Source organism: Emydura macquarii, unplaced genomic scaffold, assembly GCF_026122565.2.
Source record: "Emydura macquarii macquarii isolate MOO-44397 ecotype Brisbane River unplaced genomic scaffold, CSIRO-AGI_Emac_v2 contig_2897, whole genome shotgun sequence".
NCBI lineage: Eukaryota > Metazoa > Chordata > Testudines > Chelidae > Emydura > Emydura macquarii.
Window position 1 is genome coordinate 59024860 of NW_027133034.1, and position 19464 is coordinate 59044323.

The window sequence follows — 19464 nt, forward strand, 5'->3', positions numbered from 1 at the left end:
AATGTTTATTTTCCCACAAAAAACGTTGTTGACATCCACTCTGAGAATTCTGGACCTTGCAGCACCCAAATAAAGCTCTTGATTTTAGATCAGTTCTATAAATCTGGAACTGTAGCAATAGTCTTTTTGCCATAACAATAACTGTACTATTAATGGCTAAAGAGCAATTATGTTTGGAAAAAGCGGAACAGTACAACAGCTCAATTCAGGAAAACAAAGTTTTAGTGCACTTTGCTCATTTTAGCCAACATGCTACACTGCCCATTTTTTTTTCTGCGTACAAAGTGGACTTGAGGGTTTCCATTGTAAGAAAGAAATATGACTCAGCAAGCAAAACAGTGTCATGTTGCCCTTTTTTCTTAAAGACTTGGACATTTTAAGACAGAAGCTTTGCAAAACATTATACAATTTTTGTTTTTTATTATTAAATGAGAAAATCTCATTTGTTACATTGTCACATTGCTAGTCAGAGAAATGCTGCAGTGATGAAGAAAGTCGACGCTGGATCAACCAAAGTCCTCATTCTACAACACTCATTTACAAAGAAATTATAGTTATGTTCATAGCCCAACACAACATTCCTTGTTTTCTTCATAGAGAAGTCCCAAAATTCTTCCTCTAATGGGGTATTTTTCTACATAAATTATAGTTTGGAGGGGGGTTGAACAATTCACCCCCAAATCTGCATGAGATCACACAAGCTTCTAAAGCTGTTAGAGAATTTTTCACACATCATCATCGTCTGATGTGTCACTGCTGCTGGTCTCTGTATCTTCATTCTCAATAGTGGGTTTGAAAGTGCTGTTTTTCCAGGGGCTAAATTTAAAGTCACAGATGAGGCCGTTTTTCAGAATGCCATTTTTTCGAAGGCCATTTTTTTGTAACTGAAATGTTAAAAAACAAACATTTAGTGGGCTGAAAATTGATAGCAATAATTAATTACACTAAAACAATCTCTCTTTTTTGGACATCAACAACTGTGCCACTGGATGTTTACTCACAGGACATTTCAAATGTATAATGTAATAAAATTCACTGAGATTTTTTTTTCCATGTCAATCAGGAATATACTAAAAATGAGAAAAAACTGTCAATGTCATAATTGCCTCTTCACTCCTCTTCCTTGGAATCACTGGACAAAGGTTTCCAGAATCCAAAGAAAACCCAGATTTTAGCAAATTATGAAACCGCAAAAAAGTCTGCAGGCAAGAAAACTCAGATTGAGATGGAGTTGGAAAGTTTATGCACTCTGTGCTGCTCCATCACTGGTAGCAAAGCTTATGCCTACTGAAATTAAATTTGTTAGTCTTTAAAGTGCTACAGAACTCTCGTTGTTTTTACTGGTAGCAATGAAAGGAAATTACATAATTTTAAAGCATGTCTTACATGTAAGCCTATCTTTTATAGACAGACATTTGTTGTATCATGAACTTGGAAGGCTCACTCCCCATGCCTTTTAAAAGCAGAAGGGGAGATTTTAAGTGAACTACTTGATCCCAGGGGGGTAAAGGCGGGGGAGGACTAACTGTGGGGCACACCCCACTGGGGAGGGCATGGAGGAATATTCGGGGGAGTGTGGCAGGGCCTGGGCCAGCCCCCCACAGGAGGTGGGGAGGTAGCGCCACCCAGCCTCACCATGGCCCCCCGCCCAGCTTTGCCCTAGGGGAGAGAGATGAGTGCAGATAGGGTGTGGGATAAAAAGTTTGGGGACCATTGCTGTGAAGCCATTCAGATTTCTATATGTACCTGTCCCAGAGCCATCCTGAGGTACCAGTTCACTCAATGGCACAATCCAGTTTTGACATCTCCCTCAATTGTGTTTTTTGAAAAACAATGTGTAAACAATATAAAATGTAATGCTTGATAGTATTTAGTAAGTATTACCTGTTCACTAATGACTTGGAATTCCCTCATCTCATCCTCTGTTAGTGGAGCACAGGTTTCATCATTTTCACTGTCTTCCTGCCAGCCCATCTCCTTTAACAACCTTAAAAAAAAAAAAAAAAGGACAATATTGTGACATTCAAATATCTGTTTTTTGAACATTGTTTAAATATATATGGGTCTTCAAAATTTGCAAGCAATTACAATACCTGATTGCAAAAATGTACATACTTCATTACGGGTTTTTTTGACACAGTGGGAGTTTGTTGCTTTTATTTATTTACTTGTCCTTTGGAGTTATTCTGCCTCTTCAGTAAATACCTATATTTGTAATTTTGGAAATCAATCATCAAACATGTCTAAATGCTAAAGGTGAAGCTTTCAACAGACCTTCAAAAAGGTGTCCACAATACCTGGCACTTGGACATACCAACTGTGTAGGGAGGCATATCACTACCAGATTTACACATGCAGAGATAAACTGCTAACTATGGAGGCCCACTAAAGAGATACCCATAAAAGTCTACTTTAAACAAAGACAGACCACCACAAAAAGTTTCATACCATCCTGAGTGGGGAGACAGGGACACAATGTTTACGTAACAGACAGCATAGTTGCTTCTTCCCACCCAAAGAATAAACCATATAATCTATTTTCTAGATCTGACAAGAGTGCTATATCAGTCTAAAAATAAACTGAGGGTTTATTTAGCTCCCAGTTTCCATAATACGTCTTCTGTCTCCAGAAGTGTGGCAAAAAGGAAAACGGACTAAAAACAGAAGACCAAGAGACATGGAAGCTGGACCATAGGCAGAAAGTTTGGAGGCTGATGAACAGTGTATTAAAACAGACATAACGAGTTACCAATAAGGGTCCGAAGTTCATTAAACTATTGCCACGAGCAAGGAGATTTATGAGATAGAGATATCTGGGACAACTGTTGATGGAATCAAAATAGTGGATCCACTAATTTGTTAAGATCAAAATTCAGATTCCATGCTTGAGCTAGTAACATTACCAGATGGTAAAACACGTAGCTTTATAATAGGATAACCCAAAGACTGGTTTTCCTGGTCTGGAAAAGTTATAGGTCTACAAGGACTGACGAATTTATGTTAGGTCTGCCTGTATCACTCAGAGGCTCTACCCTGCCTCAATTCTTTGAATGCCTTACAGGATTACTGTGTTAGAGAAGGTGACATACAGAAATTGTTCTTCGAAGAAGGGAAACATTGAGAAGGATCTTTTTCCCCCTTTAATACATAGTGACAAACATTCTGTTTACTTTACTCAAAGAGAACTACAAAGGAGTCCTCCCACAAGTCAAACACTAACTCTAGAAGAGTCCACTCACAGGGCACAAGTGCAAGCAATCAGGACCGTCAGCTCAGTTTACCACACCAACAATGTGCACCAAGAACACCTTCACTACAATCCAATACCAAAAAGAAACACTTCTGGAAAAGTCACCTTAATCTGGAAATCTGTAGAATACTTATATGAATCTGTAGAATACTTCAACCTGTGTCACTACCTTACTGGAAAGAATGCAGGCAAGGCTAATCACTGTTCCTTCTACTTCAGAATGTTTGTGTAGAAGAAATCAGTCTAAAAAACTCCAAAAGCACAAAATGGGATCTTGTACATAAATGTCCCAATCAGCCTGAATACACACGGGCCTAGAACAACAGGCAACCAAGTGAGGATTTTGGGTGCCTGCCACCACTGATGGTCCACTTCTGCTGAAAAATGAGAATTAGTTTGCCACAAGTTTGAAAGAAAACACTAAGATCCTGTAACGCTGGCAGGCCAGATACCAGCTCTTGCCCAGGCTGCAGGCATTAGCTAAGAACAGACAACCTCATAGCTAGAGTTTTGCTCAAAATAGGTATCAGTCATATAAGAATTGTCTTTAGTTAGACTATGAAATGCTTGTACATTGGTTCATGCATTAATCTCTTATAATATCTATATCCCATGTTCTAAAGGTAACATTTAAGTGTTTACTCTGAAACCGTAACCCCCCCCCAATCATTAGAGAACATTATTAAGTGAAAACGAGAGTCCTGTAGCACTTTAAAGACTAATGAATTTAATTTCTGCAAGCATAAGCCTTCGTGGGCTGTAACCCACTTCATCAGATGGGTTACAGCCCACCAAAGCTTATGCTTGCAGAAATTAAATTGGTTAGTCTTTAAAGTGCTACAGGACTCTCGTTTTTGCTGTATACAGACTAATACGGCTACCCCTCTGGAACTTTTCATTATTAAGTGAGAAATATTAGTTTGCCAACAAAAGACGACCCAGACACACCAGACAAACCACTGTGGAACATCAAATGATTGCTCCTCTCCCACTCATGAAAAGGAGACATGCATATGAACTCCTCCCATCATCTTGAACTCTGGAGGAAAGGAATAAAAATTGCTGACGAGAAGAAACTGCATCTTTTCAATGGTTTGAACTCTGAAGGACCAGAGACTCTAAACTCAAGCAGAGATCCCCAAGAGCTGCCCTGAAAGACACTTTGATTTGACAGATCACTACAACTTTGTCACAATTAGGATTTAGATGGCAACTTATTTGTGTGTATATATTTGCTTGCCTTAACCTGTAAATAACTCATTTCTTTTTCCTAGTTAATAAACATTTAGATAGTTCATTACAGGATGGGCTACAGCATTGTCTTTGGTGTAAGATATCAATTGATCAATTGATCTGGGGTAAGTGACTAGTCTCCTGGGACTGGAAGCAACCTGAATGTGGTGTGATTTTTGGCATAAGTGACCATTTTTCACTAAGTCCAGTATGTCAAGGTGGCAAGATAGACTGGAGAGTCTAAGGGGACTGTCTGATTCCCTGATAATATAGTTATAGTAATACAGAAGTTCACATCTGTTACTGGCTTGGTGAAATCTAATTATAGACCACCACCAGTTTGGGGTGTCTGCCCTGAGGTAGGCACTCGCAGTCGTGAGCCACACTAGACAGCATGACAGAACCCCTGTAACTGGCACAAGCAAGAGGGAAAAGCTATGGTCAATAGTGTGCACAGTGACATGAAACCGAACACTGGAAGGTATAGAAAGGTAGGTAACAAGATTAGCAGCAGAAATGTAGATGGTGTGTGGTTCTTGAACTGGTCATTCGGAAGAGAATCAAGAACACCCTAATACCATAAGCACTGAGGTGGGGGTGAATTTTAGGATTTTTTTTAATTTGATTAGACAAGGTTGACTAGACCAACTACATGAACTGGAATCAAGCCAACAGAGCCTGAAAGGAGTCAAATCAATAGAGTCCAACACTTGAACTGACTCCATTTTCTGCTAGTTATCCTGGTTTGAAAAGACCTAAAGATGGAGATGTGCTGCCATCAAGGACACAAACAACAAATACTCTTGAGGACTGCAGGGAGAACAAACACCAGCACACTGTACTGATAGTGATTTTGCACTACAAGGAAGCATAGACACTTCTGATGAAGAAAAAATCACGTGGCAGAAGGCAATGGAACAAAGTGGGCTCGAGGAAGGTAGAAACTAACTTATTTGGGGGGGCCAGATGGAATCAAAACTGGTACAATGCTGTGTTTTCGTTAGACTTTTGCAAAAGCCTGAACGAAAGTGATCGCTGCATTTTGAAATGCAGTTTCTGGACAAAGGACTTATTAAGTTGAAAAGGACTGCATTCAAGTACAAAGCAGTCCATCATCATTTGAGTATCACCAAAATCATATCCCTCTGAGAGCTGAAGATCTGGAGGGTCTTCAGAAAGAGTGATCTTAGACTTCATGCTGTACTGTTGGAGTAAGAACTAATCTTCAGAACTATAAAGAGTATTTTAGAGTCACTGCTACGGCCAAAATCTGTGACCCTTAAAGAAAATGCAAGACTTTAGTAAGAGGGAATAGCTATTTAAATCACTCCAGTTGATGCTCTAAAACTAGAAACATGGCAAAGACATTCGTACCCAACATCAACTTGACAATTAAGTGCTAGTTGGTATTGTGCAACTGCAGCAACTGAGAGTTATATCTAATGATATAATAGGGAATAACATGCCCTAATTGGAAGGGGAGTGGCGGCAAAGGGTCGTTCAGGAGAGATTACCTAGAACCATCAAGTATAGGTGGGTACTTGAAAAGCATAGTAAGCTCTGGTATGGCAACTAGGTGTATAAAATATGTTCTTTGCTCAATACATGTTCTTTCATCACTTATGTGCACTGCACTTTGATAAATGGATTAACACATTTTATTGTTTAAGAGCAGCTTCTTTAAATGCTTTACCATACCATGAAAATTTCTAAATTCTTACCAAACTTTTTAGAACAGCTATCCCTTCTTCTTCAGCATTCTCTTTTAGAAATTAAAAAGCATTACTGTCACAAAAAACTGCAGTATAAGCCATTAACCCTTTCTACACTGAGCCTGATCAGTTGTAAAATAATGACGGAAGTAGATTACATTAGCTTGGCGTTCAAAATATGAATGAAAATTGCAAGTCACTTTTTCAATAAGCTACTTTTGTCATCAAATTGCCAAACAGTGTCCTAAACAGAAGAAACAATTACTCACCTTTCGTAACTGTCGTTCTTCGAGATGTGTTGGTCATGTCCATTCCAAGCACGTGTGCTCGCTCCGCATGCACGATCATCGGAAAGCTTTTCCCCCAGCAGTACTCATCGGGTCGGTGCAGACACCCCCTGGAGTGGCGCCCTCATGGCGCCGTACATAGAGCCCTGCCAATCCGCCGCCCCTTCAGTTCCTTCTTGCCGTTCAGCTCCGACAAGAGAGATAGGGGATGGGTCTTGGAATGGACATGAGCAACACATCTCGAAGAACAACTGTTACAAAAGGTGAGTAACCGTTTCTTCTTTGAGTGCTTGCTCATGTCGATTCCAAGCAGGTGACTGCCAAGCTGACCCCAGGAGGTGGGGTCAGAGCTCACAAGATAGCTGACTGTAGCACAGCCCTGCCAAATTCCATGTCATTCCTAGCCTGTTGGGTAATGGCATAATGTGAAGTGAACGTATGGCTAGAGGGCCATGTTGCAGCCCTACAAATCTCCTGCGTGAGGATTTGTGCCAAGAACGCTGCCGAAGTTGCCTGTGCCCTGGTTGAATGTGCTTTCAAGGGTGGGGCTGGAACCTTAGCCAAGTCGTAGCACGTTCCAATACAAGAAGTAATCCATGATGAAATTCTTTGGGATGACACCAGAGCGCCCTTCACCCTGTCTGCCACGGCTACAAAAAGCCAGTTCGACTTCCAAAACGGCTTGGTATGCTCCAAATAGAATGCTAACACCTGCCTAACATCAAGAGAATGGAGGGCACACTCCCTGCTGCTAGCATGCGGCTTAGGGCAGAACACCAGCAAAAAGATTTCCTGACTTGTATGGAAGTGGGAAACCACCTTGGGGAGGAAAGCTGGGTGAGGGCCTAGTTGCACCTTGTCCTTGGGGAACACCATATATTGTGGGTCTGAGGTCAATGCCTTAAGTTCTGACACCTTCCTTGCTGAGATTATTGCCACAAAGAAGGTTACCTTCCAGAACAAGTACAGAACGGAGCAAGTAGCCAAAGGCTCAAATGGGGGCCCCATTAGCTTATTAAGCACCAAATTCAGGTCCCAAGCCGGGATGGGGTGACGAACAGTAGGGTAAAGCTGTTCTAGTCTTAAGAAAATACGACACCATGGGGTTGGCAAAGACCGATCTGTCTCCTTCCCCCGGGTGGAATTCAGAGATTGCTGCTAAGTGCTCCTTAATCGACGAAGTAGCTAGCCCTAGCTGTTTCAGATGCAGTAGGTAGTTCAGGATAAGGGACAGCGGAGCCTGGTAGGGAGGAGTACCTTTTTGAGATGACCAGATGGAGAATCTTTTCCATTTTGCCCAATATGCCGCCCTGGTCCATGGCTTCTGGCTACCAAGGAGGACCTCCCACACCTGCTGTGAGCACATGGCTTCTCTAGAGCTCAACCATGCAGCCTCCATGCTGTGAGATGGAGCAAGTCCAGGATGGGGTAGCAGAGCTGTCCATGGTTCTGAGTGATGAGGTCTGGGAGTAGAGGCAGAGTGAGTGGGGTGTCCATGGACAGCTGCAGCAACGTTGTGAACCAGTGCTGTCTGAGCCAAGCTGGGACTATGAGGATGACCAAGGCCCTGTCTCTCCTGACTTTCAGGAGAACCTTGTGAATAAGAGGGAATGGTGGGAAGGCGTATAATAGGAACTGGCCCCACGGGAGAAGCAATTCATCCACTAAAGAACCTTGGCTGTGGTTCCGGTAAGAGCAGAATCAATGTCACTTCCTGTTGAAGCGCCTTGCAAAGAGGTTCACTTGGGGAGACCCCCACTTTTGGAAAATGTCTAAATATATGTCTAAATGTCTAAACATGGGCAGAGAGATCACTCATGAGTGGTGAAGAAGGGGCTGAGGTGATCCGCTAGTTCGTTCTGGACTCCAGGCAGGTATGACGTCTGCAGATGGATAGAGTGGGATATGCAGAAGTCCCACAGGCTGATGGCTTCTCAGCACAGGAGAGAGGAGTGTGCTCCTCCCTGCCTGTTTATATAGAATATTGCTGTGGTGTTGTCTGTCATCACCAATACAACTATCCTCTGAAGTTGAGGCAGAAAAGCCTGACATGCCAGCCGGACTGCCCAAAGCTCCCGGACATTTATATGGAGCGACAACTCATCTGCGGACCACACATCTCGCACTGTGAGTGAACCGAGGTGTGCCCCCCAACCCAGAATCGAGGTATCTGTGGCCAGCACCACGGACGCCTGCAGAGCATCAAATGGGACTCCGCTGCAAACCTGCCCCGGGTCTAACCACCACCACAGGTATTCCAGCATTTGATGTGAAACGGAAACCACCTTGTCCAGTTTTGTCCCTGTGGGGACGATGCACTGTCGCGAGCCACAAATGGAAAGGTCTGAATCTTAGCCTTGCATGTCTAACCAAGAAGGTGCATGAGGCCATGTAGGCTAGAAGGATGAGACAACTCCGAGCTGCAGTGGTGAGAAACCTTCTGAAGCCCTTTATCAATGCACCCATGGTCTAGAAATGAGCCTCTGGGAGCAGCAACTTGTTCTGGACCGAATCCAGAACTGCTCCAATGAACTCTATTCTCTGTACTGGCTCCAATGTGGACTTGCTTGTGTTCAGCTGGAGCCCTAAATTGGCGAAGATTGATCTCACCAGCACGACATGGGCCTGCACTGGCTACCTGGAATGCCCCGTGACTAGCCAATTGTCCAGGTAGGGGTGCACCCGAACATGGTTCCTTCTCAGGGAAGCCGCAAACGACGGCCATGCATTTGGTGAAGACCCTTGGAGCCGATGAGAGGGCGAATGGGAGGGCTGTGAACTGGTAATGTGCATGCCCCACTACAAATCTGAGGAATCTCCTATGAGGGGGAGTATACTGAAATATGGACGTAGGCGTCTTTTAGGTCAAGGGTGGCATACCAGTCCCCTGGATCCAGAGAGAGAATGATGGAGACAAAGGAAACCATGCGGAATTTCAGCTTCTTTATGAACTTGTTGAGGTTCCGCAGGTCTAGGACAGGTCTGAATCCCCCTTTTGCCTTGGGGATCAGAAAGTATCTGGAGTAAAACCCCTTTCCCCTCATATCCAGAGAGACCTCCTCCACTGCCTTGACCTGCAGCAGTTGACGCACTTCTTGCATGAGAAGTTGCTCATGAGAGAGGTCCCTGAAGAGGGACAGAGCAGGGGAGTGGGACGGTTGGGAAGAAGAAAACTGGAGAGAGTATCCCAGCTCCACCGTGCTTAAGGACCCATCTGTACGATATTATACGGGCTGACGCCTGGTGGAAATGGAATAGTCAGTCCAGGAAGGGAGGATGAGGATCCAGGTACTGAGCTTGAGTGTTGCCCTCAGGCATGGCTTCAGAAGTTCTGTTTTGGCTCTGGGGGTTGTTTGCCCAAGCCTCTGTGCTGGATATGAGGCTGAGGGGTTTTGCGCCTGCCATTTCTATCCCTCCTCCATGAGAAGTCCTGTCTTGGTTGTGGGAGGGTAGAATCTTTGGCTCGATTGAGGCTTAAAATGCTTCCACTCAGTAGGTGTGTGGAGCACCAAGGATTTAAGAGTCGTTGAGACTATGGAGCTTCAAGTCCATCTGCTCTGAAAACAGACCCGCTCCTTCAAACAGTAGGTCTGAATTGTGGACTGAACTTCCAGCAGGAGGCCTGAATTGTGGACTGAACTTCCAGCAGGAGGCCTGACACCTATAAACAGGAGCTATACCTCAACGCTAACCCTGATGCCATGGTGTGTGTTACCGAATCTGTCACATCAAGTGCAGCCTGCAGTGAAGTCCGGGCCACCACCTTGCCTTCATCTACCATAGCTCCATATTCGGACTTGGAGGTGGGCAGGAGGAGGTCTATAAACTTCAACATCGCCTCCCATGAGCTGATGTTATACCTGCTGAAGATTGCCAGCTGGTTGGCAATCCGCAGCTGGAGCCCTCCTGTGGAATAGACCTTTCTTCCGAATAGGTCCAGTCTTTTGGGCTCCTTGGACTTGGGCGTTGGACACTGCTGCCCTTGCCTCTCTCTCTCATTTGCCGCCGAAACCACCAGCGAGCCTGGCTGAGGGTGTGTGAACAAGTATTCATATCCCTTGGAGGGCGCGAAATACTTCCTCTCTACGCCCCTCGCTGTCGGGGGAAATCGAGGCAGGAGTCTGCCACAAGGTCCTTCTTGTGGCCTGAATTGTCTTAATGAATGGCAAGGCTACCCTTCAGGGCCCTTCTGGTGTCAGGATATCCTCCATTGGACCCACTGACTCTTTTAGCGCCTCACCTGCAAACCCAAGTTCTGAGACACCAATCTTAGAAGCGCCAGATGAGCTCTGTTGTCCATTGGGACATGTGTGGTTGACGAGCCCACCACTGCTTCGTCTGGGGAAAAGGAGGACGAGGCTCTCAGCTCGATGCCAGCCTCCAGTATATCCTGATCCAGATCCTCTCTGTCTGGTTCCTCCACGTCCCCTTCAGGGCATTCCTCGGTGCCAATACCTTCCCTGGCACCATGGCCTTCACTGGCCATCGCCGTAGGCTCCTTCTTCCTGCGATCATGGACCTCAGTGCCTGGAGAGGCCCTGCGTTCTGAGGCGTGAGACGTCTGTGTCTCCGACATGACCGAGTAAGGGTCTCTTGACTGGTAGTCCCATGGGGTCCACTAGGGCCATTGCTGGAGTATTTGCCATTGAACCAGCCAGGTCCCAATGGGGGGCCCTGCCCCTTGTCCTCTGTGGAGCAGCACCTCCCTGACCTGCGTCTGGGTGGAGAAGATCCTGCATCCGAGTCTGAGGACTGCGAATCCCCCCTAGGCCACCATGACGGTGCTGTAGCGCTGTGTCAGGGCACTGGGGCATGGAGGAGTGGCTCAGAAGACTGGTGCTGAGATGATGGCAAACGGTGCCGATACTCAGGATTCGGTGCCGGGTTGGCAACACGTAGTGCTGATTCGCCAGTGAATGGTGCCATGGCAAAGCCAAGTAGATTGCCTTCGCCAAGGTGCAACACTGTGGTTCGGGCAATCAGTGCGTTCGGGCAAAGGTGACTGACCCTAATGCATCAGGGACCGGTGCTGTGGCAAAGGTGAATGGTGCCGCATCATTGCCGCATTGCCTCTAGATGGCACTGCCACATGTGGTGCCGGAGGTCTTTGGTTGGCTCTTGCTGAGGCCAGGGACTGATAGGCTGTCATGACAATCAAATCCCTTGTTGCCTCAAAGGTGTCAGAGTTGGCGCAAACTGTCCTGGGAGCTCCTTGGTCTGGTGCAACTGGGGGTGCAGTATAGAAAAATACTTTCCCGCAGTATGCACGGTAGGAGAGCAGCCTCGACCTGTCCTTTGCTTCTTACGTGGTGAATGCAATGAGATCGGTGCCACGCTCCTTTGTGTGCCGGTGAGCCGTGCCAGGATTCCCTCGGGGACGAGCTCTTCTTTGGTACAGCGTCTCGAATCGACACCGGGGCACTGCGCACCAAAGCGCTGGGTGTCAGGTCCAGGGCCTGTGGTCTTAGAGATGCCTCCATCAGGATCAGCTTGAGCCTAGCACTCCTTTCTTTTCTGCTCCTGGGGCGAAACCCTTTACAGATCTCACACCAGTCCATTTCGTGCGACTCGCCTAAGCACCTCAAACAAGAGTCATGCAGGTTGCCCTTGAGCATAGGTTTATGGCAAGATCCGCCAGACTTAAAACCTTGGGCCCCCGGCATGCCCTGGAAAAAGGAATACCACAAACAGGATGAACTCCCCTAACTAATTCTAAACTATAACTAACTAACAACTAATTTTAACTTGTTTTAAATGAACAGGAACCACTATGCTAGAAGAATGCTTTTGAACGCAAGGCAAGGAAACTCCGACAACCGTCACTGGCGGTAAGAAGGAACTGAAGGGGCGGCAAGGCCCTATATATGGCACCATTAGGGTGCCACTCCAGGAGGTACCTGCACCGACCTGATGGGTATCGCTGGGGGAAAAAACCTTCTGATGATCGTGCATGCGGCACATGCACACCTACTTGGAATCGACATGATCAAGCACTCGAAGAACCTAATTAATTGCTGCAGAATGCCACCTAGCTAGGGTGAAGCAACAAATGTACAGTTCAGTTAGTACTGTTGCCAAGATTCCAGTCATTTTACAGTGATGTGGTGAAAATTAATGCAAAATGTTATTCCTTTAGTTACCAGAGAGAGCTGCTGAAATATAGCATTGCACATCAACACTGACCAAAAAATTGCTTATAAGAGATGTGATCTCCCAGTAGTACCATTCACCTTCCTATGTAGCTGTGGCTACAGGTTATTTATAAGACATCCTGGAACAGCAGAGTTCAATACTTTTCAGAACTCACTTTCTCCCCTTTTGCCTTATTAGTTGATCCAACACCACACTACAAAACAAAGACAACTATAAAAAGGATTACTACCTACCTATATTTCAACAATAAATGTGGAGAAACTCAAAATTAGACAAATTTAAGTAGGACACCAATTTGTGCATTTATAGCGATATTTGTCTGAGGCAGGTATTATGCATGCTGTGTATTCTATATATATCACTATAGAACAATTTTCACTAAAAGTGATTTGCTTATATTCTTTGTCAGATGGCTGATGAAATTTCATCCAATAAAACAAAAGTCCTTTCTTTTAAAATTGACAGTGTGCAAGAGAACTAGTACAAGCAATGAAACCTAGTCCATAGGCCTCTATATAAATACTAAAAAGTCAAACAATTAGGTGTTTAGAAGTACAACCCAAGAGAAGTTATATTTTAAACCAATTAACTATGAACTCAAGATCAGAGCATTAGCTGTATCCATGTATTTAAATTACTTCAGTTCATATTAATCATACATTCAGGAAAAGGTTGTCAACAGCCACCACAGGCATTGATATAAAGTACATACCTATGCTCTGCCTCAAGTGAGCTTGAAAGGACATCTGTCTGAGGGAAAGTTGAAGACTGAATGATCTGTTGAGAAATCACTGAAGCATTTCCATTCTCTTGAGGAATTTCATTTTCAAAATTTCGGTTTATGTCCCTCTCATGATGAGCATTGTTGCTGTTATGCAAATTAAATGAGTCATCCTGTTAAAAAAATACATTACAAATACATTACATACAATTCTAAGGACAAATTATCCACAAAGTAATACTCTGGCAAACGCTGACATTTTTCTGGGATTGTGTATCATTTAAATTAGCTTTAAATGGAGAAGTTCACCATCAATTCACAAAATAGCTTTACTCATACTTCTAAATCTATTTAAATTAAGAGATACTGGATTACCAGTAGCAGTGCAAAAGGGAAGCCAATTACCTTATTGTAACTGGAATTCGAGATGTGTGGTGCCTACCTGTATTTCACTGTGGGTACATACGCACTCCATGCACCTGAGACCAGAGATTTCTTGCAATCAGACTCCTGTGCTCCTATGCCAGACTCCTATGCCTGTGCCTCAGCTCTCTCCTCATACTCCATGTGGCATGGACCTACTGCATATCCAGTTCCTTCTCTACCATGAATCTCGTCATGATCTGACACCATGGAGAAGGGGTGGGGGCAGGTTAGCGGAATACAGATAGGGACTGCACCTCTTGAAGAACTCCAGTTACAATAAGTAACTTCCCTTTCTTCAAGTGCTGGTCCCTAGGCATATTCCCTATGGGTAACTGACGAACAGTACTCAGAAGAGGAGGGTGCAGGGATGCAAGTATAGCTGCTTGTAGAATTGCTATGCAAAATGATGAATAATGTCTCGTGAACGTGTGGAACTCCATATAGCTGCCCTACAAATATCAAGCAAGGACCTCTTGAAGTAATGCTTCTGGGGCTGCTTGTGGCCTTGTAGAGTGACTCCTTACCCGTATGGGGGAGGAAACTATCAACTGATAACAGTGGGACACAGCCAGAGATCCACTTAGAGATTTTCTGAGAGAATATAGCTTTCCCTTGTACTTGTTCTGCTATAGCAATGAACAGCCTAGGCAACTTTCTATCTTCCATTCTTTGCAGGTAAAATGCCAATGCTTGTCTCATGTCAAGGGAACATGTTCTCCTTTCTTCGCTAGAAACATGGGGCTTCGTGAAAACATACATGCAAGTGAATTCACTGATTTACGTAAAATGCCAAAAAAAATACAAGAGTAAATTTCAGGTGTAGTTGTAGAGAGACTTTGTCCTTATGGAATATTGTGTATGGTGGATCAGCCATTAGGGTTCCAATTCACTTATTGTGGCCGAGGAAACATAGGACACATAACTAGCAGTTCAAAGTGCAACTTAATGAGTGCTGAAAGCAATAAGTTAAGATCTCAGTGAGAGGTTGGTTTCTTTACTGTCGGAAAAGTTCTGATCAGACTTTTCAAGAACCTGACTGTTACTGGATGAGTAAAAAAAATTGAGTAACTAACTGTTAGCGGGTGACACACATTGAATGCTGCCAGGTAAACCCATCGCAAGCTATGGGAAAGGTCCTTGTCCTGGGGTAAAAAGATAGTGGGAATATCTGCAGTGCCTGGTTTTGCAGAGCCAGACAAAGAAACTTTTCCGCTTGGCTAGGTAATATTTCCTGGTCAAGTCCTCTCTGCTATCATTAAGAATAGTCTGAACAGCTTCAGAGCAGGAATGTTCTAAGCTTAAAGACCATTCAAATACCAAGCTGTGAGATAAAGAGCATCTGGTTTGGGATGCCTGACCCTGCCTTTCTCATGGGTCAAGAGATCCAGAGGTCTAAATGCTGACAGGCAGACAAGATGACATTTGTAGGAGACTTGGAAACCTGAACTGTCTGGGCCGCTTGGGGGTGACACAGATGACTTGTGCCCTTTCCAATTGAATCTTCCCTCCCACCCCTTGGGTTCTACGGAAGGCACAGCTGAAGTGTTCTGCTGCATTGGGCAGATGAGTGTCGACTCTGGAGTACTATTCTTAAGATCCCCTGAAATAGGACTTGTTTGCCTTCCAGGTAAACAGGAAATACAACATATACTTAGTGGGGGTTCCCCACTGAATGAAGATGCTGTTTACCACTGAATTGTGTAATTCCCACTTGTGATCGATGGCAAAAAATGCCTGCTGAGGATGTCCACCAGTGAATTCTGGGCACCTGGGAGGTCCACTGCTGATAGGATAACGTAGTTCTGGATGTACCAGTTCCATAAGCTGACCTTTCTATACAAGTTGTCCAACATTATCAGGACATGCTGGAATGGTATGAGTGGTAGGAATGTTTTGCAAGCTTCTTGTATTGCTTCCAGTTCTAAAAGATTCATGTATATTATGGCTTCCTGAGGCATCCAAGTGCCTTGCACTGTATGATCATCCATGAGGGCTCCTCCAGACTATCAGAGAGATACCCCTAGTCCCACTGAGGTGAAACCATAGCTAGTGGACAGGACAGATGTCCAGCTCTTCCAGAGTCCTCAATCCTCACTGGTGTTAGAATCTTCCTGGTGAGGATCAGTCTCAATAACAAGGGAGATTCTGGGTCCAAGATAAAGAAGACATCCGTTGGAGTGGTATAAGTCACCAGCCCCTTTGGAGGTTGCGTGTTGTCACTCTGTACCATCAGAGTAGGTGGTTCCTTATGAGGCTCTGATAGTATTGTTCAATGACTCTCCAATCTGATGGTTTTTGACAGTACCAGCGAGTTCCCAGTCCTTCGAGTCCCAGTGTTTCGTTTGAATTGATAGCACAGTTGGTGTTGAAGTAGGTATAAAGGCTGGTCCCGAAGGACCCTTGCCCCATATGCCTTCTGATCTGCCCATAAGACTGGAGGTTTGGGGGGAGCGAATCCTTGATCCTTGTTGCTTGGGTATGAAGGCTCAGCCAACTCCTCCTAGAAGGTTTAAGAGGGTGAGAGTGCTCTTTATTCTCATGACAGGGCCCAGACAAAGCGTCTTTTCCTCTGCTCTGGAGTGAGACTAGGGAGCATGCTCCTTGATGACTCTGGCCAATGTAAAGAAGGTCTCCGTGGCCCAATTCTGACCGGGAACTCATTGTGTGCTCCATAATATGCTTCCAAAGCTGGATTTCTCATCACTGTCGCATTTGGCTGGGAAAAGAGTAGCAGATACTGCGTTAAGCAAAGATATGAGCTTCTCCATGGCAGTAGAGACAATACTGGTAGCTGTCGCTAACCAAAAAGAAGCCAGAATAGGAGATGCAATATTTTAAGCCTGGTATTCTGGACATAATTTAAGTCCAAGTCTGGCCAGGAGACAGAGGGTTCTCTGAGGTGGTTACCCTCAGTAACTAGGAAACAATCAGAAAATTAATAAAAAATATATTCAAAGTTATATTTATAGGAAGACGACAAAGGATCAGCTCTGGACAATGGAGAATTCTGATTCAGGCCACATGGCAGTAAAAAGGAAAGAGAGAGAGAGTCAGTCAGTCCACCGTACCGCTTACACTCTGTGTGTGGGGAACACGAGGAGAGCAGGGGTGAAGACACAGCCCAACGGACATTGCTTGCAATAATTCTCCAGACTCAGGCACATGGAGCTTATGCATACCCACTGTGGAATACAAATAGGGATCAGTAGTTCAGCCACAAATCAGGTATCACAGGAGGCAACAGCAATGCAAGCTCCCCTTTCTCTCCACCCTGCCAGTGTCTCTCAAACACGGCCTGGATGAATCACTTCTATAGGTATGGGAGAGTAGCTCAGAACCCATGTTTATTTAGTCTTCAGTCTCTGCTGAACGTTGCTAATTATGCTTAAGTGCTTGAGATATGGTCAAAATGTCAGTTGGGAACTATTTGAAATAACAGCGTCCCAAATTTAATTTAACCTTTTTATGGGACATTATACTAGGGCTTAAACACCAAACCAAGACTCCTCATACCAAACCTGTATATCACAAAAGTAGAAAAGCCTGATCTAATTACTCTCACCTTCTTTCTATGGGCTGAAGCCAGACAACATATCTCCCACCCCATCCCCCTCCCCCATTTTTTATTTCAGAAAGATGGGTTGTGCTATAGGAAATACTTTATTTTCTGACTAATAACTAAAAACCATGAATAGAAGATTTGAGAGTCAAAGAAATAAAGACGTCTCCAAATTATTCATGCATTCTTTACTTGAGTTTTATTTCCAGATTCCCTTTCTAAACAAAAGACATTCTGCTCCTCTGTTCCCAAATATGCCCCCATCCAAAATAACTTAAAAAATAACCTAAAAACTCTTCCAACATACAAAAGCAAATATAGCTTTTACTCTTAGTTATCACTTCAGGTATCTGCACATATCCTACAAACCCTTTACTGCTCTTAGTAGGCTAATCAATTCAGTCATAGTTGTATTACTTTAAAAAAAAAAAATTAAAAATTTATTTTTGGGTTGAGAAGTAGAACAGGTATGCAGGAGGTCATACTAAATAAGAATCTCTTCTGCCCTTAAAACCTGCATTTCCCAAAGTGGAAGGTATGCAGGATTGGCTGAGAGGGAGACTTTTAAATCAGAATATTCCTGCTTCAGAGTCTAGGGTCAAGAATTTACCAACTCTTTTCCATTTTCAGGAAAGAAAAACAGGAGTTCAGGCTTTTCCAGCAGCTTTTAAATGACAATCAGAATTCTCTTACAAACAAACATCTTAGGAAATACTTCTTGTTAGTTTGTCCTTGTACTGCGAACCTGGGATTATTTAAAGATCAGAGACAACTTCTTTAAAGAAAACACTTACCAACAGATGAACATCAGAATACAGGAAAGTATTTATTTAATACACTTGAGCTAAATAAAGTTTAACACATCAGGACCAAATCATTTCTTACAGCCATGATTTAGCTGCCAGATGCCAATAACCTGTCACTAACATCTAAACTATTGTTTCAATCAAAATAGTCTGCAATCCCAAATCAACAGTTCTCAAACTTTCACAGACTGAACCACACAAAAAGATTCTCACATGGATATCTCTGCACCCCTTCATGATTCCACAATCCATGTCCTTGCTTCACTCATGATTAAAGTCAGTGTGAAAACTACAACAATTGCTTAGTAGTATATAATTTATTTGTAGTTATCTTTCTGTTTCAAAAATTATCTCTAGGAAGCACACTCATTTCCAGCTCTTTACATTTGCAACAGCAGTTATGGGCAGGAAGTTAAAAACTGGAACTGGATGAGTAGTTTAAAATAGTATTTGGAAAGGACATCAGGGTTAAAACTGGTACAACTGTAATATGAAAAGGCTATGGGATTCTTAGTCACAAGTGGAGAGGACTCACCTTGAGTTTAAAAGATAGCACAACCAACTGCCTTGAAACACAATGATATACTGGACCCCATACTCTTGGGGACGAGGGGGGCAAGAGAGGAAGAGGCTATCTACTGATTCACCAACCTTTCATGCAGAATTGTCTATCTTGGAGGTTTCCATCCAAGTACTGATCTATAATCCTGTTCTGGTTAGCTTCTGAGGCCTGATGAAATCACAGATCTTACAAAAAACTCAAATGATCTTAGATGATGTGTACGGCTGCAAGTCATTCTTAAATTTCATTGTTTTATAAACAAAATAAATCATATACACTAAGAGATAAAATAGGATTATGCAAACTGCCCAAACCTCCTCTCTGGCCTCCAAGTCCCATCTCACTACCCTCATCCAAAATGCAGTTGCTATAATTAAACTTCCTTTTTTTCCTCTTCAAGTCTCTCCCCCTTATTGGTTGCACCAAGTCTTTTCCTTCAAGACCCTACCCAGTTTTCCCAGTCTACATTTTAGACATTGCTATTTATAATTACCCCACATCCTCTTAATCAATGTTGCCAGCTTCAATAGCCCCCTACATTTCCTTCTGTTCACACCTTCATATCCTCGTTCATGGAATGCCAACTGTGACAGATCACACCCCGTATTCTAATTCTATACACTACTGTAATAATTTTTTAGCAAAATATGCATTGTGAGGTATTACTTAAAACTAACACATTACGCAAGAATGTTAATCAGTAAGTATGAAATGCATATTAAGAGTTACAAACAAACTAAAATAACTACGTGTTT

General features: G+C 43.7%; 1 protein-coding gene across 5 annotated transcripts in view; it reads right to left on the reverse strand.

Annotated features, from left to right (window-relative positions):
• Positions 1 to 208: 208 nt before the first annotated feature.
• Positions 209 to 19464, reverse strand: part of GPBP1 (GC-rich promoter binding protein 1) — a 70229-nt gene continuing 50973 nt past the window's right edge. For all 5 annotated transcript variants that reach the window (XM_067568479.1, XM_067568481.1, XM_067568480.1 and 2 more), the window contains 3 exons: positions 13348 to 13529; positions 1885 to 1987; positions 209 to 884 (listed from right to left, as the gene is read on the reverse strand). In XM_067568479.1, coding sequence (XP_067424580.1) covers positions 726 to 884; positions 1885 to 1987; positions 13348 to 13529 — 444 coding nt within the window. In that variant the 3' untranslated portion in view covers positions 209 to 725. The remainder of the gene's footprint in view (positions 885 to 1884; positions 1988 to 13347; positions 13530 to 19464) is intronic.